At 43.0% G+C, this 26,238-nt stretch overlaps 1 protein-coding gene across 2 annotated transcripts in view; it reads left to right on the top strand.

Moving 5' to 3' along the window:
- Window positions 1-26,238, top strand: part of psmg2 (proteasome (prosome, macropain) assembly chaperone 2) — a 59,143-nt gene that overhangs the window by 18,304 nt on the left and 14,601 nt on the right. For both annotated transcript variants that reach the window (XM_072265678.1, XM_072265762.1), the window contains exons 2-5: window positions 4,038-4,209; window positions 8,001-8,059; window positions 10,448-10,566; window positions 22,375-22,548. In XM_072265678.1, coding sequence (XP_072121779.1) covers window positions 4,038-4,209; window positions 8,001-8,059; window positions 10,448-10,566; window positions 22,375-22,548 — 524 coding nt within the window. The remainder of the gene's footprint in view (window positions 1-4,037; window positions 4,210-8,000; window positions 8,060-10,447; window positions 10,567-22,374; window positions 22,549-26,238) is intronic.

The following is a 26,238-nucleotide window of genomic DNA, read 5'->3' as shown; positions in this document are numbered from 1 at the left end:
TTGCTTCACGTTCAGTTCCTGGACGACTTCACTTTCGGTGCGTTCGCTACTGCATTCGGTTTCGATTGTTATCCTTTCCTCTTCCAATTGCATCAGCTCTTCATCTATCAGTTCTTGGTCATGGGATGCCAAAACCTTATCAACATCATCTTCGTAAACTTCCACAAGCCAAACTCACTTTGTCCTTGCTTCATAGAATTTCATAGAATAGTACAGCACAGTACAGGCCCTTCGGCCCACAATGTTGTGCCGACCCTCAAACCCTGCCTCCCATATAACCCCCCCACCTTAAATTCCTCCATATACCTGTCTAGTACTCTCTTAAACTTCACGAGTGTATCTGCCTCCACCACTGACTCAGGTAGTGCACTCCACGCACCAACCAGTCTCTGAGTAAAAAACGTTCCTCTAATATCCCCCTTGAGCTTTCCACCCCTTACCTTAAATCCATGTCCTCTTGTATTGAGCAGTGGTGCCCTGGGGAAGAGGTGCTGGCTATCCACTCTATCTATTCCTCTTATTATCTTGTACACCTGTATCATGTCTCCTCTGATCCTCCTTCTCTCCAAAGAGTAAAGCCCTGGCTCCCTTAATCTCTGATCATAATGCATACTCTCTAAACCAGGCAGCATCCTGGTAAATCTCCTCTGTACCCTTTCCAATGCTTCCACATCCTTCCTATAGTGAGGCGACTAGAACTGGACACAGTACTCGGCGAGTGTGGCCTAACCAGAGTTTTATAGAGCTACACCATTACATCGTGACTCTTAAACTCTATCCGTTGACTTATGAAAGCTAACACCCCATAAGGTTTCTTAACTACCCTATCCACCTGTGAGGCAACTTTCAGGGATCTGTGGACATGTACCCCCAGATCCCTCTGCTCCTCCACACTACCAAGTATCCTGCCATTTACTTTGTACTCTGCCTTGGGGTTTGTCCTTCCAAAGTACCACCTCAGACTTCTCCAGGTTGAACTCCATCTTCCACTTCTCAGCCCACTTCTGCATCCTATCAATGTCTCTCTAGAATCTTCGGCAATCCCCTACACTATCTACAACACCACCAACCTTTGTGTTGTCTGCAAACTTGCCAACCCACCCTTCTATCCCCACACCCAGGTCGTTAATAAAAATCATGAAAAGTAGAGGTCCCAGAACAGATCCTTGTGGGACACCACTAGTCACAATCCTCCAATCTGAATGTACTCCCTCCACCACGACCCTCTGCCTTCTGCAAGCAAGCCAATTCTGAATCCACCTGGCCAAACTTCCCTGGATCCCATGCCTTCTGACTTTCTGAAAAAGCCTACCGTGTGGAACCTTGTCAAATGCCTTACTAAAATCCATATGGATCACTTCCACTGCACTACCCTTATCTATGTGCCTGGTCACCTCCTCAAAGAACTCTATCAGGCTTGTTAGACACGATCTGCCCTTCACAAAGCCATGTTGACTGTCCCTGATCAGACCATGATTCTCTAAATACCCATAGATCCTATCTCTAAGAATATTTTCCAACAGCTTTCCCACCACAGATGTAAGGCTCATGGTCTATAATTACCCGGACTATCCCTACTACCTTTTTTGAACAAGGGGACAACATTCGCCTCCCTCTAATCCTCCGGTACCATTCCCGTGGACAACGAGGACATAAGGATCCTAGCCAGAGGCTCAGCAATCTCTTCCCTTGCCTCGTGGAGCAGCCTGGGGAATATTCTGTCAGGCCCCAGGGACTTATCTGTCCTAATGTATTTTAACAACTCCAACACCTCCTCTCCCTTAATATCAACATGTTCCAGAACATCAACCTCACTCATATTGTCTTCATTGTCATCAAGTTCCCTCTCATTGGTGAATACCGAAGAGAAGTATTCATTGAGGACCTCGCTCACTTCCACAGCCTCCAGGCACATCTTCCCACCTTTATCTTCTTTCACCACGATCGAAACGCTTAATTATGTCTAGTTTTACACTAAGTGTAACACCCTTACGAGCTTTTTAGGCTTTTCCGATACCTTAGAACTCATCTTGCAAACGGCTGCTCAGAGGCACCTGTTTAAGCAATGCCAGCGAGAATGCAGTTCCGAATCCGTGAGTGGCTGCTCGGGGCGCGCGCTGATTTTTTTCGTAACAGTGAAAACACCTTCTGTTAGCGAAAACAGGTAACTAATGTAGGTCTTTTGTAACAGTGAGGTTTCATAAAGCGAACGTTCGAAAAGCGAGGGACACCTGTATTAGGAAAGTTAAAGTCACCCATGATAACAACCCTGTTATTTTTTCACCTTTCCAAAATCTGCCTCCCAATCTGCTCCTCTGTATCTCTGCTGCTACCGGGGGGGGGGGGCCTATAGAATACCCCCAATAGAGTAACTGCTCCCTTCCTGCTCCTGACTTCCACCCATACTGACTCAAAAGAGGATCCTGCAACATTACCCACCCTTTCTGTAGCTGTAATAGTATCCCTGACCAGTAATGCCACCCCTCCTCCCCTCCCCCCCCATTCCTTTTAAAGCACTGAAATCCAGGAATATTGAGAATCCATTCCTGCCCTGGTGCCAGCCAAGTCTCTGTAATGACCACTACATCATAATTCCATGTATGTATCCAAGCTCTCAGTTCATCACCTTTGTTCCTGATGCTTCTTGCATTGAGGTACACATACTTTAGCCCTTCTACCTTACTACCTTTACATCTTTTATTCTGCTTCTCTTTCCTCAAAGCCTCTCTATATGTTAGATCTGGCTTTACTCCATGCACTTCTTTCATTACTCTATTGCTCCAGGTCCCATCCCCCTTACAAATTAGTTTAAACCCTCCCGAACTATGCTAGCAAACCTACCTGCAAGGATATTGCTCCCCCTCGAGTTCAGGTGCAACCCATCCAATCTGTACAGGTCCCACCTTCCCCAGACGAGATCCCAATGATCCAAAAATCTAAAACCCTGCCCCTGCACCAACTCCTCAGCCACACATTCAACTGCCATCTCCTCCAATTCTTACCATCACTGTCACTTAGCACTGGTAGCAATCCTGAGAATGCCACCCTTGAGGTCCTGTTCTTCAGCCTTCTGCCTAGTTCCCAAAATTCACACTTCAGGACCTCATCCTTCTTCCTGCCTGTGTCGTTGGTCCCAACATGTATCACGACTTCTGGTTGCTTTCCCTCGTACCAGGATGTCATGCATCCGGTCAGGGATATCCCGGACCCTGGCACCCGGGAGGCAACAAACCATGCGGGTGTCCTTCTCACGTCCACAAAATCTCCTGTCTGCTCCCTGACTATAGAGTCTCCAATGATGACAGCTGTCCTCTTCTCCGTCCCACCCTTCTGCACCACAGAGTCAGACTTAGTGCCAGAGGCCCTGCCACCGTGGCTCACACCTAGTTGGTCGTTTGGTGGGGCCGGAGGTTGTCTTCCCTGGACTTATGCAGACAAGGAAACCAGAGTGTTTCACAAGGAACATTTGATGGCTCTGGGTCTGTACTCGCTGGAATTTAGAAGGACCAGGGGGGAATCTCATTGAAACCTTTCAAATGTTGAAAAACCTAGATAGAGTAGATGTGGAAAGGATGTTTCCCATGGTGAGGGAGTCTAGAACAAGAGGGAAGAGCCTCAGGATAGAGGGGTGTCCATTTATAACAGATGCAGAGAAATTTCCTTAGCCAGAGGGTGGTGAATTTGTGGAACTTATTACCACAGACAGCCGTGAAGGTCAGGTCACTGGGTGTATTTAAGGTAGAGCTTGATAGTTTCTTGATTGGAAATGGCATGGAGGGTTACCGGGAGAAGGCTGGGGAGTGGGTTGAGGAGGGGAAAAAGGGATCAGCCATGATTGAATGGTGGAGCAGACTCGTTGAGCCAAATGGCCTAATTCTACTTCTATATCTTATGGTCTGATATTTCATGATGACTGTAATATTGTCTGCTTTATAGCGAGGAGGAGAGTTGAATAGTTAGAATTTATTTCTAAGGCAGTAATGTTTTATAATTTGTACTTTTTAACCATCTTTAATTAACATTGTTTTATGTTGCAGCCAGTTGTTTCTGTCGGCAATGTTGGCCAGTTAGCGGTAGATCTGATAATATCTACACTCAACCTGCCACGGGTTGGTTATATTCATACTGATTGCCTTGTTCCAGTGGTGGGAAACAATCCATATGCAACAACAATGGAAAATTCCTCAGAAATATGCACCAGCTCTGAGGGTAAGTGGCATCACTTTCTGCATTAAAAAAAAAAGCAAGGAAGAGTATCTCCAGGAAACTTATGAATGAAAATTTTGAGTAATGTTTCTTTGGAAACAGGAAGTCCCAGATGATGGTGATGTTTCTAAATTATCAAAGGGAAAATCAACATTTGGGCAAATTATTCACTGTGTCTTCTGCCCTTGCAGTGCATATGTACAAAGCTATGTAGCAAGTTAAATGCCTTCTCAAAAATCACCCAAGACAGAAGCTTTCTTCAAGGTTTTTAATGAGATCTTACTTGGGAAATTGCAGAAAGTTAAGTACAGTATTGTTGCACGACTGTATACTAATACTGTTGATTATTTCACGGTCGGTTTCAACCAAGGCAATACACATACACAGTACTCCATAACTTTGCCGTGTAAATAAAAGTAAACTCGTGCACAACTATTTATTAGTAACAGTAAACGTAATACTTCCTTCAAAATATATCTACTAAATATTTGCCAATATTAACAAAAACTTAAAGAATCACAGATGTTGCTGTTTCAAGGGCAAATAAAGAGAGGATGGAGATAGATGTCTTTCCAGGAGGCATTTCATATCAAATCCAAATTACCCACGAAGGAAATTATATAAAAAAACAGCTTACAAAGAGGAATTCCTGTTCATACAAAATGAACTGTGCCTCTAGAGGGCAAAACAGTGGCCATCGTATTTACAAACACCTGGCTTTGTGATACCCCTACATATGAGCCCATAATGTTAATTCAAAAGCTAATTTAAAATAATTACTATGAACAACAGAAATCTCCCCTTCTGTCATTATTCTTACCAGTTGTATGTGCTTTTGATGTCATTCACTACAATTCAATTGAGATATTTAAAATATGTTGTATTTTCTGACTTGTGTACAAAGTTGACTTCTGTAAAAAGTTGACTTGTTGATGACTTTGCAGACTACCAGTTGCTGCATTACTAGTCTGGACTGCACCATAGACTTCCATTGCCTCTGAAGTTAAGTTTTGGCTGTGCTTCATTAAATCTCCAGTGGAATGATTCCAGGGAACATGGTGGCAGTGTGGATTTGGGGTTGACAGGGTCATTTTTGCTGAACCCAACTATCCCAGTCTCTTTACTGTGTAAGGCAATTATTAAGGTCCTTGGGTGCTCGTGCCACTCATCCCCTTGTCTACAACTTGAGCAAAATAGTGAGATGGGCATTTTAAAAAAACACCAAATGCAAGATTGTTGGAGTTTAGATGAGGTGTTAAAATGAGCCCTGGCTTCTCTTTTGGATTGGTGTAAATGGTCCAGTGTCATCCTCTATCAAAGGCTCATGGTCACTTTTCTATCTATCATTCCTCAACCAATGTCACTAAAATAGATTAATCATTTGTGTTAATGCTGGTTTTAGGACTAAAATGGTACACAGCATTGCATGCATCTAAACCAACAATGATTAGACCAGAAGAATTTAATGGACAGAAAAGTATGATGGAATATTTTGATAAAGATGCTTTTTATGCTGTTGGGACAGTTAGTAGTGTTGATGAAAACAAGGAGAAGTTGAGGGTGTTGATGAATGATCTGTAAGTAATGAACTGGGATTGAGGTCCATTTAGGCTGAAGGACCTGTTACTGTGCTGAATGATTCTAAAAGTTCAGTGTCAGGTAGTGTGAGGTCATCTTTTGCTTCATTGGTTCTTATTGGTTGAATGTGAGGATCAGAATATTTCTCAATGGCAAGAAATATGGAACCAAAGAGAAGCAGAGATTTACGGACTTGTATAGAAGTCACTTAAAAATTCTATGGGAGTTGTAGAAAGCTCTGTAAAGCCCATGTCTAGAGTTTTTATTCTGGGCACATTTTCTTAGAGGATATTTGGAACGGAAACCTGTGATCTTACTGCATGCAAGTTTTGCACTGTATCTGTACCTCACTGTACTTGTGCACATGATAATAAACTCGACAGGAATGATACTGATGATACTTGATTCTTGAATGTTATCTATTTATAAAGAAGAATAATCAGGTATCAACTTCATTTGGGAATGAATTCCTGACGAATATTGAAAAGCCTAGATGGAGTGGATTTTTCAGTGGAGGGAGGGTCTATGATCATAGGACAAACCTCAAAATAGAATCTAGATCAGAGATGAGGAGGAATTCCTTTAGCCAGAGGGAGGTGAGTGTGTGGAATTCATTGCCACAGATAGCTGTGGAGGCTAAGACATTGGATGTATTTAAAATAAAGGTTGATTGATTCCTGATTAGTAAGGGTGTCAAATGTTACAGGGAGAAAGCAGGAGAATGGGGTGGAGAGGGAAAATAAGTCAGCCATGATTCAGTGGTGGAGCAGACATGATGGGCCAAATGGCCTACTTCTGCTCCTAGATCTTCTAGTCTTATGACTAAACTGAAAATAGGTTGTCAAGATCGGGGAAGTTTAAGCAGCTAAAATGTAATCTAATTGAATTTTGGATGATTAGATTAGATTAGATTATGAGGACATGCAGTCCTCTTTTATTGTCATTTAGTAATGCATGCATTAAGAAATGATACAATGTTCCTCCAGAATGATGTCACAGAAACACAAGACAAGCCAAGACTGCAAAACTGACAAAAACCACATAATTATAACATATAGTTACAACAGTGCAAAGCAATACTGTAATTTGTTGAAGAACAGACCATGGGCACGGTAAAAAAAAGTCTTGAAGTCTCTCGAAAGTCCCATCATCTCACGCAGACGGTAGAAGGAAGAAAAACTCTCCCTGCCATGAGCTTCCAGCGTTGCAAACTTGCCAATGCAGCACCCTGGAAGCACCCGACCACAGCCAACTCTTGAGTCTGTCCGAAAACTTCGAGCCTCCGATACCAAGCACCATCTCTGCCGAGCGCTTTGACCCCAGCCCCGACAATACGCAAAGCTGAGGATTTGGGGCCTTCCCCTCCCGAGATTCTCGATCGCACAGTAGCAGCGGCAGCAAAGCAGGCATTTCAGAAGTTTATCCAGATGTTCCTCTGTGCTTCTCACGTCTGTCTCCATCAAATCAGGATTGTGCACGGTACCTACGTACAAATACGGTATCATTTTGGAGCGGCCGCGCAGGCTGCATCGCGCCGCCAACTTCTCTTCCCCTCCTGGGCAATAAGTTAGAGAAAAGGTTAAAGTAGGCAATAGGTTAGGGAAAAACTCTTTCCTCTGGTAAGGGAAATCCAGAGCAAGTGGACATAACCATAAACTGTGAACATGTGATTCATAGGTAAAGACAGCAGGCTGCTTCACATAGGATTTTATTTTTTCTCTCTGCTTATAGAATAGTACAGAAGAAGGCCATTCAGCCCATGCTGTTCATGCCAAATTTAATTGAGGCTAGTTAATTTAGGAATTTCAGGGCTGAGCTTGAGATGTTTGTTAGATAATGGCTAATGTATACTATTAGACATATTCTAACTAGCTGGTGAAGTGGTTAGATGAGCAGCTCCTGTTTCTAAGACGTGTGTAAATGCATGTTTTTCTTCCACACTCTCTTTGTGTGGTATTCATTAACATTTTTTTTTGTATGACTTTCAAAGATGTTCATTAGAACTACAGTTGTTTTGTAGCTATAATTACATGCAGCTAAAGTGTAGTATCTTATTCTTACTTGTAGAGACCAGTCTGTGATATTTATTTTTTGGACACAAGTGCAAGTTCATTTCTTTTGAGGATATATAATGAAACTCTTATAATTGCAAAATCTCACTGGGGAACTTGTTACCTTCTTGTGTTTAATGTGTTGATTTTTCTCTATAATTACAGTTTATGCTTCAGGAGAGCAGAAGTTGGCGGTCCTCCAGATTCGGTCACCAATTGTTCGGGTACTACAGCTACAAATTGAGATTTGTTTCTGTCTTTCGTGAATTAGATCTATTTAAATTTAAGTGCTTTCCACCAAATATGGCATGGGGCTATGGGATGACTTAATTGAACAAAAATTAGCTTTGATTTGGAAAATATGAGGGATACATATCCCTCTGCAAGAAGTAATTTCCTACATCTCTCTGTTTTAAATGATTTCCTCTTCTATTAAAGTTATATCCTCTGTTTAAGATATTCTTGTTACTGGAAACATCTCAACATTTACCTTGTTTTCCCTTTTTATGACCTTGTATTGATCATATCCAAAAATACAGATCCAATTTCTTTAACTGCTCATGGTAGGACATCCCTATTATTCTAAGAATGAGCTTAGCAATTTTTTTGGATTGCTTCCAACAGTAGTAAATACTTTTTAAATAAGGGGACCAATACAGTTTTTATACTCTTAAGAGTGGTCTCACCAACACCCTCTACAATTGTTACAATGCTTTTCCATTTCTAAACTCTAACCCTTTCACAATAAAGACTAAAATACTATTTGCCTTCCTGGGAACTTGCTGCACCTGTCTGCTATTTTTTTGTGATTCATGCATAGAACGCATAGATCGCTCTGTACTTCGCTCATTTCCAGTCCCTCTCCATGTACGGTACTGTGCAAAAGCCATAGGTGCATATATCTAGCTAGGGTGCCTAAGACTTTTGCACAGTACTGTAGTAATTTTATGTTTTGCACTGTACTGCTGCCGCAAAAAAAAACAAATTCCATGACGTGTGAGTGATGATATATCAATTGGATTCTGATCTAGGTCTCATTTGTGGACTAAGAGTGGAAAGAGGGCAGGGAGAGGGAAACCATAGTTGCGAAGAGGGGGAGGGAGTGGAAGCATCAGAGAGACATTCTATAGTGATTAATAAATCAATTGTTTGGAATCAAATTGCCTTGCCTGATGTCTCAGGGTTGGGTGTGTCTGTACCTGCGCTACTCCTTGCCCTGGCACTCCTTCTCTTCTACCTGTCCCACACCCCTCATGTGGCGTACCACATTGACAAATCGAGTACTGTGCAAGAGTCTTAGGCACCCTAGCTGTATTTATGTGCCTAAGACTTTTGCACAGTATAGTATATAATGGTCTTTCTTCTGATTACTCCATCAGATCGTATGACCTCAAGCTTTCCCACATTAAACTCCTTTTGCCAAGTGCTCTCATGCTCCTCAATTTTACCTATGGCCAGTTGCAGATCCAACTGTTCCAACGTTTTTGGAGGCCCATTGGCAAAACTGAAAACCTTGTGTTCCACTCCCTCCTTCAGATCACTAATGTAAAGAACAAATAATTGAGGTCCAAGATTGATCCTTGGAGCACTCTACTAGTTGCACCATTCTGGCCTGAGAAAGATATATTTATTTTGTAAAAGAGTTTGATGGAATTCATTTACTGGGCTGCATGAAATCACTGGACATAGAGAAATATACTTTTGACTTGCAGTTAGTGTAGTATAGATTCACTACTTTGATTCCAGAGATGATGGACTTGGCCCATGAGATTAAGTTAAAGTTAGCCTCTTTTCATTTGAATTTAGTTAGTTTTGTTGAGACAGGTTTCTGAGAAGGAATAACATGGTCAGACAGAGAGTCTAAAGCCAGGGCATGTAATCTCAGGACTGGAGTCTAGTCATTTAGGACTGAGAAAAACTAATTTCTTTATGAGGGGTTGTAAATCTAGGCATTCTGTACCTTAGGGATATGGATGCTCCTATGTTGAGTACACTCAAAGCTGAAATTATAGAAATTGGACTCTAAGGCAATCACAGCACGTGGAATCCGTTGAAGAAATGGATCAGGTACAGAGCTGACCAGAAATTGCTGAATGGTGGATCAGGCTTGAGCAGCTGCATAGTCTACTCCAGCCTTTCCATATGGCCTTGAAATGTTATGGTGCCGGGAGAGCTGCACGATGAACACTCTATCTGCAGTTTGTCCAATGAGTAAGAACGTTGTTAATTCTGTAGTCATATTTTCCAGTCACGTTTTATTTATACAGCAGGTTTGTATTTTAACTTGAGCAGAATTCAGAATGCTGGGAGAAATCCTGCGTTCCACTGCTCTGCTGCTTGACCATTTCTGGATCATGCCTATTTAGGTTTTGGAAAAATTTGTACAGATAGTACAAATAGATTTGTACACTGTTGTTCTGGGATCCTTAGGGCAGAAATGCAGGGCAAATTGGAATCTTGCACAAGTAACTTGCTGTTTTCTCATTATTTGCTGATTGCCTTTCATTGGAAGTTGATTGGGAAGGCTAATTTAGAGAATAAATTCCAGTGTAGATCTCATGAGTCAGCTGACCTGTTCTCTTAAAATTTGGTGTTCCTTTTACTTTTTATAGGGAAAACAACGCACGTTCCGACAGCAGCTCCTTTCCTGGATTAAAGAAAGTGAATTCAGTAGGGTTATACTCTTGTCCAGCAGCTATGCACATCACCGTGTTGACCAGCAGCTCATTGGGTAAGTTTAGCCTCATACACTATGCTAGCATTCTCAAGAGCCAAATGTCTTCAGGCATTCAGGTTGTAGGTACTGAGCCATGGAGCTCAGTGTTACTCGAAGCAAAGACTTTGCCACCTTTATTACATTTGCCTCAGATCCTGAAGTAGAAGGGGAAAATAAATCAGCAGCTGACACTTATCCAAACTCCAAGGTGCTTCTGAGGTTCTGGACTGGAAACTGAATGGAAAAGACAACTGTGGAACGACTCCTTAAATTTTAAGCTATTGTCTTGCTTGACTTGCTCTTGGAGATCATTTTTAACCCAGAGGGCTAAATTGACAATACTCAATACCTGTTTTTGTATAATTTCTAATTTCTTTTCATTGATAAACAAGGTCTTTGTAAGTGGGGTACAAAATATACATTAGGATCCAGAAGCCATAGGAGCAGAATTAGGCCACTCAGCCCATCAAGTCTGCTCCACCATTCCATCAGAGCTGATCTATTCTCCCTCTCAATCCCATTCTCTTGCCTTCTCCCTGTGACCTTTGATGTTCTAATTAATCAAGAACCTATCAACCTGTGCTTTAAATATACCCAATGACTTGACCTCCATAGCAATGAATTATACAGATTCACCACCCTCTGGCTAGAGGAATTCCTTCTCATCTCTGTTCTAAATGGATATCCTTCTATTCTGAGGCTGTGCCCACTGTTTCTAGATACCCCCACTTTACTTTGCTTTCTAAGTAAAGCAAAAGTAAATTTTAAAATCAGAGTACATGCATGTTACCATATGCAACCCTGAGTATGCCCGCAGGAAAATGAATAGTAACTATGACAGGATCAGTGAAAAATCAACCAGAGTTCAGAAGACAACAAACTGCAAATACAAACATAAATACTAAGGACGCTGTGCTGACGTTGGCCTACTTTATCATGTGCCTCCAAGTACCCTGAAACCTCATCCTTAATAATCGACCCTGACATAGAATGTAGAACATAGAAATCTACAGCACATTACAGGCCCTCCAGCCCACAATGTTGTACGGACCGTGTTGTGCTATACCAATAACCAGCAAGCCCTCCCCCATTCATGTGATTACTTTGAGTTCAGAAGTGGAGATATCAAATGCTCAAATATAAACCTTTTCACTTTGGAAATCTCTGGCCACTCTCCAAGGCCATCACATCTTCCCTTACATAGTAATATTGCTCACAATAATCCAAATACAGGCTCCACACAAAGCCACGTCTTAGAATATAGAAGAGTACGGCATGGGAACAAGCCATTTGGCCCACAGTGTTGCACCAAACTAGCCAAAAAGCAAATCAAAAACACCCAAACATTAACCCCTCCTACCTGCACCATGTCCAAATCCCTCCAACTTTGTTACATGCATGTACCTATCCAAACATCTCTGAAAACCTTGTAATGCATTTGCCTCTGCCTCCATACCAGGCAGCGCATTCCAGGCATCTATGACTCCTGAGTAAAAATCTTATCCCTCACATCCTCCTTGCACCAACCCCCTTCACTTTCAGTGCATGCCCTCTCGTTTTAGACATGTTTAACCCTGGGAAATTGATAGTCTGTCCACTCTATCTATGCCTCTCATAATCTTGTGAACCTCTATCAGATCTCCCCTCAGCTTCCGACTCAACAGAGAAAACACCCCAAGTTTATCCAGAGTCTCGTGATAGCACATGCCCTCTAAACCAGGCAGCATCCTGGTGAACCTCTTCTGCACCCTCTCCAATGCCTCAACATTCGGTACCCCAGACAACACACACAAAATGCTGGAGGAACTCAGTAGGCCTGGCAGCATCTATGGAAAAGAGTACAGTCAATGTTTTGGGCCAAGACCCTTCAGCAGGACTGGAGAAAAAAAGCTGAGGAGAAGATTTAAAAGAGTGGGGAGGGCAGAGAGAAACACAAAGTGATACAGTCGGCCCTCCTTATCCGCAAGTTCTGCATGCGCGAATTCAACCAACCGCGAACCGAGAAAACCGGAAGTGCTCTTCCAGCACTTGTTGTTCGAACATGTACAGACATTTTTTTCTTGTCATTATTCCCTAAACAATGTAGTATAACAACTATTTTACATGGCATTTATATTGTATTAGGTATTACAAGTAATCTGGAGATGATTTAAAGTATACGGGAGGATGTGTGTAGGTTATCGTGGATCGGGATCGAAAACAAAACCATAAGTTCTCTTACTAAGTAAGTCGGAACAGGTACATCCAGTATTATTTAGCGTCAGTTAGTCAAACATTTGTCTTAGTATATAGTATATATTTTACCTTTCTATGCATATAAAACACTTAAGAAACGTATGTTTTTGCGCCGGGCTCGCGAACGGAAATTCCCGAGTTTGATCCAGTGACAGACCGCTCCCGAGCGCGCTCTCCATCCGTACCGGGTTGATGTGGAGGATCAAAAGCCCAAAACCCAATAATTAAACCATTGCGTTGCTTAGTAATAATTGTAGCTTTAATCGGGGCAGGGATTTTCTCACTTTATCCTTTAAAATTGTTCTGATCGTTGACCGACTGTAGGCTAACACTTTTCCAATGACCGATGGCATTTCACCTCTTTTCGATTGCTTTATTATTTCCACTTAATTTTAAATCACAATCGTGATTATTTTCGTGAGCAGAAACACTGCGGATTCAGAGCTTTGCCGCCGGATCCTAATGTCCACTGCACTGAGACAGGTTAAGTAAGGTCCGGGGTTCTGCTGGGTCCTAAGGTCCACCGCATTTAGACAGGTTGAATAAGGACTTGAGCTTCGTGTTTTTTGGTATCCGCGAGGGGTCCCGGAACCAATCCCTTGCAGATAAGGAGGGCTGGCTGTACAGGTGAAACCTGAAGGGGGAAGAGTGAAGTAAGAGCTGGGGAGTTGATAGGTGAGATAAATACAGGGCTGGAGTAGAAGAGGACAGAAGGCCATGGAGGAAAGAAAAGGGGGGAAGAGCACCAGAGGGAGGTGATGGGCAGGCAGGGAGATAAGATGAGAGAGGATAAAAGGGATGGGGAATGGTGAAGGAGGTGGGCAGCGGGGCATTACCAGAAGTTCGAGAAATTGATGTTCACGACATCAGGTTAGAGGTCACACAGATCCAATACTCCAGATGTGGCCTAACCAGAGTTTTATAAAGTTGCAACATAACCTCCTGACCTTTGAACTCAATGCCTTGACTAATAAAAGCAAGCATTCCATAGGCCTTCTTAACAACTTATCGACCTGTGTAGCCACCTTCAAGGAGCTGTGAACTTGGATCCCAAGATCTCTCTGATTGTCTTCTTACATCCGCCCTACCGAGGTGCAACACCTCACATTTGTCTGGGTTAAACTCCATCTGCCATTTCTCAGCCAATATCTGCAACTGATCTATATTGTGCTGTATTCTTTGTCAGTCTTCTACACTATCGGCAACGCCACCGATCTTGATATCATCTGCAAATTTACGAACCCACCATCTGCTTTTTCGTCCAGGTCATTTATATACTGTACATCACAAGCAGCAGAGGTCCCAGAACAGATCCCTGCAGAACACCACTAATTACAGATCTATTGCTCGATTAAGTCCCTTCAACCATTACTCTCTGTCTTCTATGCGCAAGCCAGCTCTGAATCCAAACAGCCGCTGATCCCATGTATCTTACAAACAGTTTATTAAAATCCACGTAGACAACATCCACTGCCCTGCCCTCATCACTGTCTCATCGCCTTAATCCTACTTGCCAAGGACTTTCCGTGGCCCTGCCTGGCTTCTCTAATCCCCTTCTTTAGTTTTATCTGGCTTCATTGTACTCCTCGTGCTTTGTTTGATCCTGACTTCCAAACTTTATGTACTTTTCTTTTTTCTTGACTAAATTTGTCACACCTCTGGACAGCCAAGGTTCTCTTATCTTTCCATCTCTGTTCTTCCTTCTAACAGAACATGCCTTTACTGTACTCTGTGCCATTGATCTTTAGACACCCGCCACATGCTTTCCTTCTAACAAGAATCTACCTTTACTGTACTCTGTGCAATTGATCTTTAAACACCCGCCACATGTCTGATGTGGATTTGCCAGAGAAAAGGTGTTCCCAATTAGCGCTTTTTAATTTCTACCTAATGCCCTCATAATTTGCCTTACTCCTATTTAAAACTCTCCCGCAAGGACTATTCCTATCCTTATCTATAGCCATCCTGGAAGATAAGGAGTTGTGGTCACTGTTCCGTAACTGTTCACCCACTGAAAGGTCAGTCACCTAGCCAGGCTCATTACCCAACAGCAGATCCAGTACGGCCCCTCCTCTTGTTGGACCATCCACATGTTGGTTTAAGAAACTTTCCTGTATACACTTGTCAAATTCAGCCCCATCTAAACCCGTTGCACTATAAAGGTCCCAGTTTATGTTAGGGAAGTTAAAATCCCCCATGACAACAGCCCTATTATCTTTACATGTTTCCTTAATCTGATTACATATCTGTTCCTCAATGTCCTGGTGGATATTAGGGGGTCTGTAGCACAATCCCATCAGTGTGATTGCACCCTTTCTATTCCTGAGTTCCACTCAAATGGACTCAATGTCTGGCCCCTCAATTATGTCTCCTGAGTGCAGCTGTGATATTTTCCCCGATTAGCAGTGCAACTCCCCCAACCCCTTCCTCCTCTATATATATTCAGGTGTCTTGCCATTCAGTGTGGGCAATCATGTCTCTTCATCCATCACGGTCCGTGACCCTCCGAGTTGTAGTTGTTGCCTCCCCTGTTTCTAACCATGATGTTATTCCATCTATCATTTTCATTCTCTGCCTCTGCTTCTTTTTCCTTCCAGCTTTCCAGTTGTAACTAAATGTTCTAATGTCTCTCTTCGCATGATGCGTCCAAAGAATTTTGATTGCTGTTTTCTGATTTTTTTTAAGTAATGTATGTTTTCATTCTCTGTAGAACTTCTTCGTTGGTTATCCTGTCCGTATATGATATGCATAGCATTCTTCGGAGGAGCCACATCTCTGCTGCATTGATTCTTTTTTCATTGCATTTGTGATAGTCCATGACTCGCAGCCATACATCAATATAGGAAGAATGTAGCAGCTGAGAGTTCTAAGGCGGATGTCAATTGCTATTTTCTTGTTCGTTAGGATGTTTCTCATTTCTGTAAATGCTGTTCTTGCCATTGCTATTCTTGCTTTTATGTCTGTTTCGCATTTGCCATCAGATGTTACCCATGATCCAAGGTACTTGAAGTTGTGAACTTGTTTCAGGATTTCATTTTCCAATACAATCCTACAATTTGGGATATCAGGTTTCTTTGATATTACCATTACAGGTGCCCCCGCTTTTCGAACGTTCGCTTTACAAAAGCTCACTGTTACGGAAAAAAAGCAGCGCGTGCCCCAAGCAGCCGCTCTCCCCCGGATTCAGAACGGCATTCTAGCCAGCATTGCTTAAATACGTGCCTGTGAGCAGCCGTTAGCAAGATGAGTTCTAAGGTATCGGAAAAGCCTAGAAGAGCTCGTAAGGGTGTTACACTTAGCGTAAGACTAGACATAATTAAGCGTTTTGATTGTGGTGAACGAAGCAAGGACAAAGTGAGTTTGGCTTGTGGAAGCTGATGAAGATGATGTTGAAGACGTTTTGGCATCCCATGACCAAGAACTGATAGATGAAGAGCTGATGCAATTGGAAGAAGAAAAGATAACAATTGAAAGCGAATGCAGTAGCAAACTGAACGTGAAGCAACTGCGTGATATTTTCGCTGCAATGATAAAGTATGACTTTAATTTTGAAAGGGTACGTAGGTTTAGGAGATACTTGCAGGATGGTTTGAGTCCTTACAAAGAACTGTATGATAGAAAAATGTGTGAGGCTCAGCAGTCACGCAAGCCTTCCACATCAGCCACAGCAGACGACGAACCTCAACTTTCGACATCGAGGCAGGCAGTCACAGGAGAAGATGAGCTGCCTGCTCTAATGGAAACAGACGATGAGATGACACCCCAGTGTCCCACCACCCCGCGATTCGCGGAGAATGCAGCAGTAGCTGGGAGGCACACAGCACATCTTTAAGAAAAAGACCAAAATAAACATGCTAATTAATTAGGTGCCCCTCGACAATTATGTGCCGGGCGGCACCTAATTAATTAGCATGTTTATTTCGGCTTTTTTCTTAAAGATGTACTGTGTGCCTCCCAGCTACCGCTGCACCCCTGTGTGCTTCGCTGATCGGTATCGGTAGCCTGGAGGGTGGGGGCCACTGCACCACCCAACCTGCAACGACTCAGTCTAACACACCATCATCAGTGTGCTCGGTGCTGAACCAATTCCGTTAAGTGATACTACACTGTACATACATTATTTCTACTTTATATAGACTGTGTATTTTTATGTATTATTTGGTATGATTTGGCAGCTTCATAGCTTAAAGGTTACTGGAGAGCACTTGCGCCGTGTTTTTGCCAACAGCGCCTGCGTGAGATTTTTGCTACGGAGAACAGTGCAGTAATGATTGTGGAAAAGTATTTCTACTTTATATAGGCTGTGTATTTATCATATCATTCCTGCTTTTACTATATGTTACTGTTATTTTACGTTTTAAGTGTTATTTGGCATGATTTGGTAGGTTATTTTTGGGTCTGCGAACGCTCACAAATTTTTCCCATATAAATAAATGGTAATTGCTTCTTCGTTTTACAACATTTCGGCTTACGAATCGTTTCATAGGAACGCTCTACCTTCAGATGGCGGGGGAAACCTGTACTTCAGTTTTCTTTTTGTTTAAGGTTAGGCCAAGTCTTTCGCTGTCTGTGTTGGTGGTAGATACTAGTTTCTGTAAATTTACTCCACTGTTGGCTATCAGTACTATATCATCCACATCGCGGAGGTTGTTAATATTGTATCCTCCTATACTTATTCCAGGTAGGTCTTGTATGGTTCTCATGATGTTTTCACTAAGGATTTGCTTTCATTTTTTAACCCCCCCCCCTCCCGCACCTACCTGCCTGTCCTTTCATTACAATGTGTATCCTTGGATGTTAAGCTCCCAACTATAATCTCTATTCAGCCATGGCTCAGTGAAGCTCACAATGTCATACCTGCCAATCCCTAACTGTGCTACAAGATCATCTACCTTATTCCATATAGAACATAGAACATAAAATAGTACAGCACATTACAGGCCCTTCGGCCCACAATGTTGTGCCAACCCTCAAACCCTGCCTCCCATATACCCCGCCACCACCTTAAGTTCCTCCATATACCTGTCTAGTAGTCTCTTAAACTTCACTAGTGTATCTGCCTCCACCACTGACTCAGGCAGTGCATTCCACGCACCAAACACCCTCTGAGTAAAAAAACCTTCCTCGGATATCCCCCTTGAACTTCCCACCACTTACCTTAAAGCCATGTTCTCTTGTATTGAACAGTGGTGCCGTGGGGAAGAGGCGCTGGCTATCCACTGTATCTATTCCTCTTAATATCTTGCACACCTCTATCATGTCTCCTCTCATCCTCCTCCTCTCCAAAGAGTAAAGCCCTAGCTCCTTTAATCTCTGATCATAATGCATACTCTCTAAACCAGGCAGCATCCTGGTAAATCTCCTCTGTACCCTTTCCAATACTTCCACATCCTTCCTATAGTGAAGCGACCAGAACTGGACACAGTACTCCACAGTGGCCTAACCAGAGTTTTATAGAGCTGCATCATTACATCGTGACTCTTAAACTCTGTCCCTCGACTTATGAAAGCTAACACCCCATAAGCTTTCTTAACTGCCCTATCTACCTATGAGGCAACTTTCAGGGATCTGTGGACATGTACCCCCAGATCCCTCTGCTCCTCCACACTACCAAGTATCCTGCCATTTACTTTGTACTCTGCCTTGGAGTTTGTCCTTCCAAAGTGTACCACCTCAGACTTCCTCAGCCCACTTCTGCATCCTATCAATGTCTCTCTGCAATCTTCAACAATCCTCTACACTATCTACAACACCCCCAACCTTTGTGTCATCTGCAAACTTGCCAACCCACCCTTCTACCCCCACATCCAGATCGTTAATAAAAAATCACGAAAAGTAGAGGTCCCAGAACAGATCCTTGTGGGACACCACTAGTCACAACCCTCCAATCCGAATTCAGTCCCTCCACCACAACCCTGTGCCTTCTGTAGGCAAGCCAATTCTGAATCCACCTGGCCAAACTTCCCTGGATCCCATGCCTTCTGACTTTCTGAATAAGCCTACCGTGTGGAACCTTGTCAAATGCCTTACTAAATCCATGTGGATCACATCCACTGCACTACCCTCATCTATATGCTTGGTTACCTCCTTAAAGAACTCTATCAGGCTTGTTAGACACAATCTGCCCTTTACAAAGCCATGTTGACTGTCCCTGATCAGACCATGATTCTCTAAATGCCCATAAATCCTATCTCTAAGAATCTTTTCCAACAGCTTTCCCACCACAGACGTAAGGCTGCATGCATTCAAATGTAACAAATTCAACATGAAAATGTAAAATGTAAAAATCTATATAGTGTCGTAGCACTGGTATTCATATCTTGAATTTTCTTGTAAAATTTCATTTTCATATGTAGTAGACATTGACCTAAGAATGTGTGGGTCATTAATCTTTGCATCGTTTTGTTTTCTGATTTTATTGATGCTTGAATAGGGCACATGCATAAATAAGCTAAACTTTTAACAAATACCTGTAGTTTATTTAAGAACAGTAATAGGAGTATTATCATAAACAAAAGAAAATCTGCAGATGCTGAAAATCAAGATTACACACATACAATGCTGGAAGAACTCAGCAGGCAAAGCAGCATCTATGGGAAGGAGTAAACAGTCGTTGTTTCGGGCCAAGACCCTTGATTGGTGAAAGAAATAAAGGGCTGGAGAAAGGGGAACCTGATAGGTGATGGGCAGGTAAGGAGATCCAGTGAGAGAGGGAAATGGGAATTGCGGAGGGGGGCGGGGGGTCTTCAATTATCGGAAGTTCGAGACATCAATGTTCATGCCATCAGATTGGAGGCTTCCCAGATGGAATATAAGGTATCTCTCCTCCAATCTGAGTGCGGCCTCATCACAGCTTTAGAGAACCATGGACTGACAGATTGGAATGGGAAGTGGAATTGAAATGTGTAGCCACTGGGAGATCTCACTTCTTCTGGTGGACAGAGCATAGGTGCTCAGCAAAGCAGTCTCCCAATCTATGTCAGGTCTCACTGATAAACAGGAGGCCACATCAGGAGCACTGGATACAGTAGATAACCCCAACTGACTCACAGGTAATTTTTGCCTCACCTGGAAGGTCTGCTTGGGACCCTGAATGGTAGTGAGGGAGGATGTGTAGGGGCAGGCGTGGAACTTGTTCTACTTGCAATGGTAAGTATCAGGAGGGCGATCAGTGAGGAATTGTGTGGAGAGTGATACTTGCAGAGAGCAGAAAGTGGAGGGTGATGTGCTTGGTGGTGGGATCCCGTTGGAGATGATGGAGGTTACAGACAGTTATGTGCTGGGTGTGGAGGCTGGTGGAGTAGTAGGTGAATGCAAAAGGAACCCTATCTCTTGTGGCAGGCAGATGAGGTGAGTACAGACGCACGTGAAATGGAAGAGATGTAGGTGATGGTGCAGGAAGGAAAGCCCCTTTCATTGAAGAAGGAGGACATCTCATTAGTTCTGGAATGAAAAGCCTCATCCTGAGAGCAGATGTGGCAGAGATGGAGGAATTGAGAGGAGGGAAATGCCATGTTTGCATTCATTTCAAGGTGATGCTGAGGCTTCATAAGGCACTGGTGAGGCCTCACCTTGAGTATTGTGAACAGTTTTGGGCCCCTCATCTTAGAAAAGATGTGCTGACATGGAGAGGGTCCAGAGGAGGTTCACAAGGATGATAGAATTGGGGGGGGGGGGGGGGGGGCGGGGAAATCTCATTGAAACCTTTTGAATGTTGAAAGGCCTAGGCAGAGTAGATGTGGGAGGGATATTTCCCATGGTGGGGGAGTCTAGGACAAGAGGGCACAGCCTCAGGATAGAGGTGCGCCCTTTTAAAGCAGAGATGCGGAGAAATTTCTTTACCCAAAGGATGGTGAATTTATGGAATTTGTTGCCACATGCAGCTGTGGAGGCCAGGTCGTTGGGTGTATTTAAGGCAGAGATTGATAGGTTCTTGATTGGACATGGCATTAAAGTTTATGGGGAGAAGGTGGGGAACTGGGGTTGAAGAGGAGATAGAAAAAAGAATCAGCCATGATTGAATGGCAGAGCAAACTCAATGGGCCAGATGGCCTAATTCTGCTCCTATGTCTTATGGTCTTATGGCAACCAATGGAAGGTCCAACGGTCAAGAAGGTAGTCTCTTTAAGTGTCGTGGAACGCATAGAGCAGGACAAGGCACGGAAGATGTCCTGGGCATCCACTGTGCCTAGTCCCATCTCCAGTCGTCTCGACTCTCGTCTTGCCACCGGATCCAGATGCGAATTGGGAAGAGAGAGTGAGGCTGACACTGCGCAACTCACCCTCACTTAAATCCAAATCGCACTAGTCTCGAAACTGTCAAAGCTGGCTGGTGGCTTAGTGGCATCAGCGCTGGACTTCCGGGCAAGAGGTCCTGAGTTTGAATCCAGCTGGCTCCCTTGCATGCTCTCCATCCGTGCTGGGTTGAGCATCGAGCCAGCAACTCGATCTCGTTAAAAAGAATACTAATGGTGTCGAGGTCTTCATCGATGACGATGGCCAAAGCTTAGGTTAGGGCTTATAGGGTCTGTTGGGGGTTGCTGGGACGATATGGCTGAAAGGGCATACTCCATACTGTATCACTAAATAAATAATGCCAGACTTGCCAATGTTTTGACTCTTAATTGCTTCCACAGTCAGGGGCATTAAGGGATGGATTATAATTGATGACATTGAATGTTTGTTACATCATACTTGCTGTAACACTACGATAAGATTCAAGATTCAAAATTGTTTAAATCCAGTGCCAGTAGACAAGTGAAAAGGAGATGAAATAATTGTTACTCTGGTTCCGATGCAGCACAAAAAAGACCCCCACTAAGATAAAGAACACAATAAAAAAGCACAATAAATATAAATATGTTATAAACATAGTTTATATACATTAATTGTACACTAATAAAGTGGCACTAAGCACTGTAGTGTCTGGAGAAGGTGACTGACAGGAAATGATAAAGTGGTGGTTGGGGGTGTGGAGGGGTGTGTTACTGGTGTTGATCAGCCTTGCTGCTTGGGGAGATTAACTGGTGTTGAGTTTGGTGATTCTGGTGTGGAGGCTACCCTGAAAAGAGTGGGACAAGTAATTCCATGAGCAGGGTGGGATCCTTTGTGATGTTACTGGCTCTTTTCCAGCACCTTTGTCCTTGATGGTTGGCAGGCTTGTGCCAGTGATGCACTGGGCAGTTTTAATTACCCTTTGTAGAGCCATACAGCCCTCTGCATTGCACTTTCCATATCATACAGTGATGCAGGATGCTCTCTATTGTGCACATGTAGAATGACATGAATATTGATGTGCATAGTTCAGCTCTCTTCAGCCTTAACAGGCTAGCATTTAATTGTTTTTTGTATTATACACGATCAGTGTGGAATTTAAAATGCGATCAAGCATATTAAAACTGAAAATAATATTTTCATCATATGCAGTATTAAGTGTAAAAGCAAGAGTATATGTTTCCATTTGATATTGGCAAAAGTTAGAACAAATTTTAACTTGTTCAAAAAGATAAGTGGAGCAGAAGAAAAAAAGAAAGGTCTACGACAAGGTGGAGAGAATCTAACAAGTCAGAAACTATTCTATCTTCACAGCACTCCACTACGATATTTGGCAACTCCTGCTCTGCAGAGCATTGTGGGAGACAAATTCCAGACCCTCAAATGGAAAGAAATGGAAAAGGTACCAGCTTTCCCAAGAATCAGTGAGGAGGAAATGGAGCTCTGTATCCCAGGAGGAGGAATAACAAAATCACTCTATGCTGACAGGTAAGTTTGATAAGTTTATGGTGCTAGAACTTAGTCCTAGTAGTGTTCACTAAGGATCCAGTTTATATGTGTATCTGTTTAGATGTGATAATATTTGATACCCTAAACCATGAGAACTGGTGGGACTGGATTTGAACTTAAATTTGTTTGCTGATCCAGATGCCCGAGATTGTGCAATAATTTGGATTGGTACAATACGCTGTCTTTGTTTCTGACTTGCAAAGCTTCTGCTATAAAATCATAAGTCACAAAAAATATTGCACATTAAGTTGCATTCTTGAGTTTTGGAAAGCTACAGTGTGTTCTGGCTGGCTAAGATTTTTTTACACAGAATTATTTAGACGGAAGACTTTTTGAAGAAGAATGGGATCCTTACCAGGAGAGTTAGAAGAGATGAACAACAGCTTAATTGAAGCATTGTATTTGCTGACATAGGGAGAGTTATAGTGAATTTAAAGGGCTAGTGTGACATTTCCAAATAGGACCAAAGGAACTTCAGGCTGTCTTGCAGAGAGAAACAGATAGTTGAAATACCAGTCGAGGTTGGAGGGCAAGGGTGCCTCAGTGGGGCAAGCATATTTATAGATCTAATGAACAAATACAGCAGGACAGTGAGGAGAGGTAAGAGAGGTCCAGTAAAGATCAGATTTGAATTAGTACGTGGTAGAGTTTGTGACACTGTAAAGAAACTTTAAAAGAGAGAAGTTTTTTTTGTAGAAATTTGTAATCCTGGTATGGGTATGATGTGTTTTTGGTTGAAGAGAGCACCAGGACAGGATGACCTGCTGCCTGAACCACTGTGTTCCTCCAATATTTAGTGTTGCATCTGATTAGGGCACAGGAGTGAAACAGAAGTTTTTGTTGGGACATCGGCCATCTTCATCAATTGGCAGAGATTTTGGCTCATCTCTAAGAGACTGTTTTCATTAAGCTAAGTTTTAGGGGGAAAATACTTGTGTTGCTGGAAGCAATAATCCTCCTTTGTGAAAGAGAATAAAACTACACCTATGCAAATTCACAGAGCATCTGGTGACCCAGTACTCTCTGTCTCAGAGGCCAAATTTGAACTGCTTTCATGATGGTGAACCTTCGTAAGGCGTCAGGCCCTGATGGTGTGTGGGCTTCCATACATCTCTCTGCAACTGGATTATTGACTTCCTCATCAGGGGACTATCAGGGAAATAGCATTTCCTCCTCAGTGACAATCAACACTGGCCTGCTTCAAGGATGCGTGCTTAGCCCACTACTCTACTCTTTCTACTTTGGTAGAATTTCAGATGGTGACAAGGAGGCATACAGGAGTGAGATTGATCAGCTGGTTGAGTGGTGATGCAGCAACAATCTTACACTCAACATCAGTAAGACCAAGGAATTGATTGTGGACTTCAGGAAGGGGAAGCCGATTGAATACACACCAGTCGTCACTGAGGGATCAGCAGTGGAAAGGGTGAGCAGTTTGAAGTTCCTGGGTGTCAACATCTCTGAACATCTATCCTGTGCCCAACATATTGGTGCGATTACAAAGAAGGCATGACAGTGGCTATATTTCATTAGGAGTTTGAGGAAACTTGATATGTCACCCAAGACTCACAATTTTTTACAGATGTACCATGGAGAGCAATCTAACTGGTTGCACCACTGTCTGGTACGGAGGGACCATTGTACAGGATTGTAAAAAGCTGCAGGAAGTTTCAAACTCGGCCAACTCCATGATGGGAACTAGCCTCCTCCGCATAGAGGACATCTTCAAAGGGCAATGCCTTAAAAAGGTAGCATCCATCATTAAGGATCCCCGTCACACAGGATGTGCCCTCTTCCCGTTGCTACCATCAAGGATGAGATACAAGAGCCTGAGGACACACAGTCAATGTCTTAGGAATAGCTTCTTCACCACTGCTATCAGATTTCACTTTTTGTTTCTTTTTTGCTTTCCTTTTGCACTACTTATTTTATATATGTATATAGTAATTTATAATTTTTGTCATGTACTACAATGTACTGCTGCTGAAAAACAACATATTTCTGATTGAGAAGTTGCAGAACTTGGGCCTCTGTACCTCCGTCTGCAATTGGATCCTCAACTTCCTAACCGGAAGACCACAATCTGTGCAGACCAACACTGCCGCACCTCAGGGGTGTGTGCTTAGCCCACTGCTCTACTCTCTCTATACACATGACTGTGTGGCTAGGCATAGCTCAAATACCATCTACAAATTTGCTGACGATGGAGGACATTGTTGGTAGAATCTCAGGTGGTGACGAGAGGGCGTACAGGAGTGAGATAAGCTAACTAGTGGAGTGGTGCCACAGCAACAACCTTGCACTCAACGTCAGTAAGACGAAAGAACTGATTGTGGACTTCAGGAAGGGTAAGACGAAGGAACACAACCAATCCTCATAGAGGGATCAGAAGTGGAGAGAGTGAGCAGCTTCCAAGTTCCTTTGTGTCAAGATCTCTGAGGATCTAACCTGGTCCCAACATATCGATGTAGTTATAAAGAAGACAAGACAGCGGCTATACTTTATTAGGAGTTTGAAGAGATTTTGCTTGTCAACAAATACACTCAGAAGCTTCTATAGTTGCACTGTGGAGAGCATTCTGACAGGCTGCATCACTGTCTGGTATGGAGGGGCTACTGCACTGGACTGAAAGGAGCTGCAGAAGGTTGTAAATTTAGTCGGCTCCATCTTGGGCACCCAGTACCCAGGACATCTTTAGGGAGTGGTGGTTCAGAAAGGCAGCGTCCATTATTAAAGATCTCCAGCACCCAGCGCATGCCCTTTTCTCACTGTTACCATCAGGTAGGAGATACAGAAACCTGAAGGCACACACTCAGTGATTCAGGAACTGCTTCTTCCCCTCTGCCATCCAATTCCTAAATGGACATTGAGGCTTTGGATACTACCTTACTTTTTTTAATATACATTGTTCCTGTTCTTTTGCACATTTTTAAAAATCTATTCAATATATGTAATTGATTTGCTTGTTTATTTATTATTATGTTTTAGAACATAGAACATAGAATAGTACAGCACATTACAGGCCCTTCGGCCCACAATGTTGTGCCGACCCTCAAACCCTGCCTCCCATATACCCCACCACCACCTTAAGTTCCTCTATATATCTGTCTAGTAGTCTCTTAAACTTCACTAGTGTATCTGCCTCCACCACTGACTCAGGCAGTGCATTCCACGCACCAACCACTCTCTGAGTAAAAAACCTTCCTCTAATATCCCCCTTGAACTTCCCACCCCTTACCTTAAAGTCATGTCCTCTTGTATTGAGCAGTGGTGCCCTGGGGAAGAGGCGCTGGCTATCCACTCTATCTATTCCTCTTATTATCTTGTACACCTCTATCATGTCTCCTCTCATCCTCCTTCTCTCCAAAGAGTAAAGCCCTAGCTCCCTTAATCTCTGATCATAATCCATACTTTCTAAACCAGGCAGCATCCTGGTAAATCTCCTCTGTACCCTTTCCAATGCTTCCACATCCTTCCTATAGTGAGGTGACCAGAACTGCACACAATACTCCAAGTGTGGCCTAACCAGAGTTTTATAGAGCTGCATCATTACATCGCGACTCTTAAATTCTATCCCTCGACTTATGAAAGCTAACACCCCATAAGCTTTCCTAACTACCCTATCCACCTGTGAGGCAACTTTCAGGGATCTGTGGACATGTACCCCGA

This window comes from Mobula birostris, chromosome 1, assembly GCF_030028105.1.
Source record: "Mobula birostris isolate sMobBir1 chromosome 1, sMobBir1.hap1, whole genome shotgun sequence".
Taxonomy (NCBI): Eukaryota; Metazoa; Chordata; class Chondrichthyes; order Myliobatiformes; family Myliobatidae; genus Mobula; species Mobula birostris.
The sequence above is the reverse complement of the archived record's forward strand: the minus strand, read 5'-3'. Positions and strand labels throughout refer to the sequence as shown.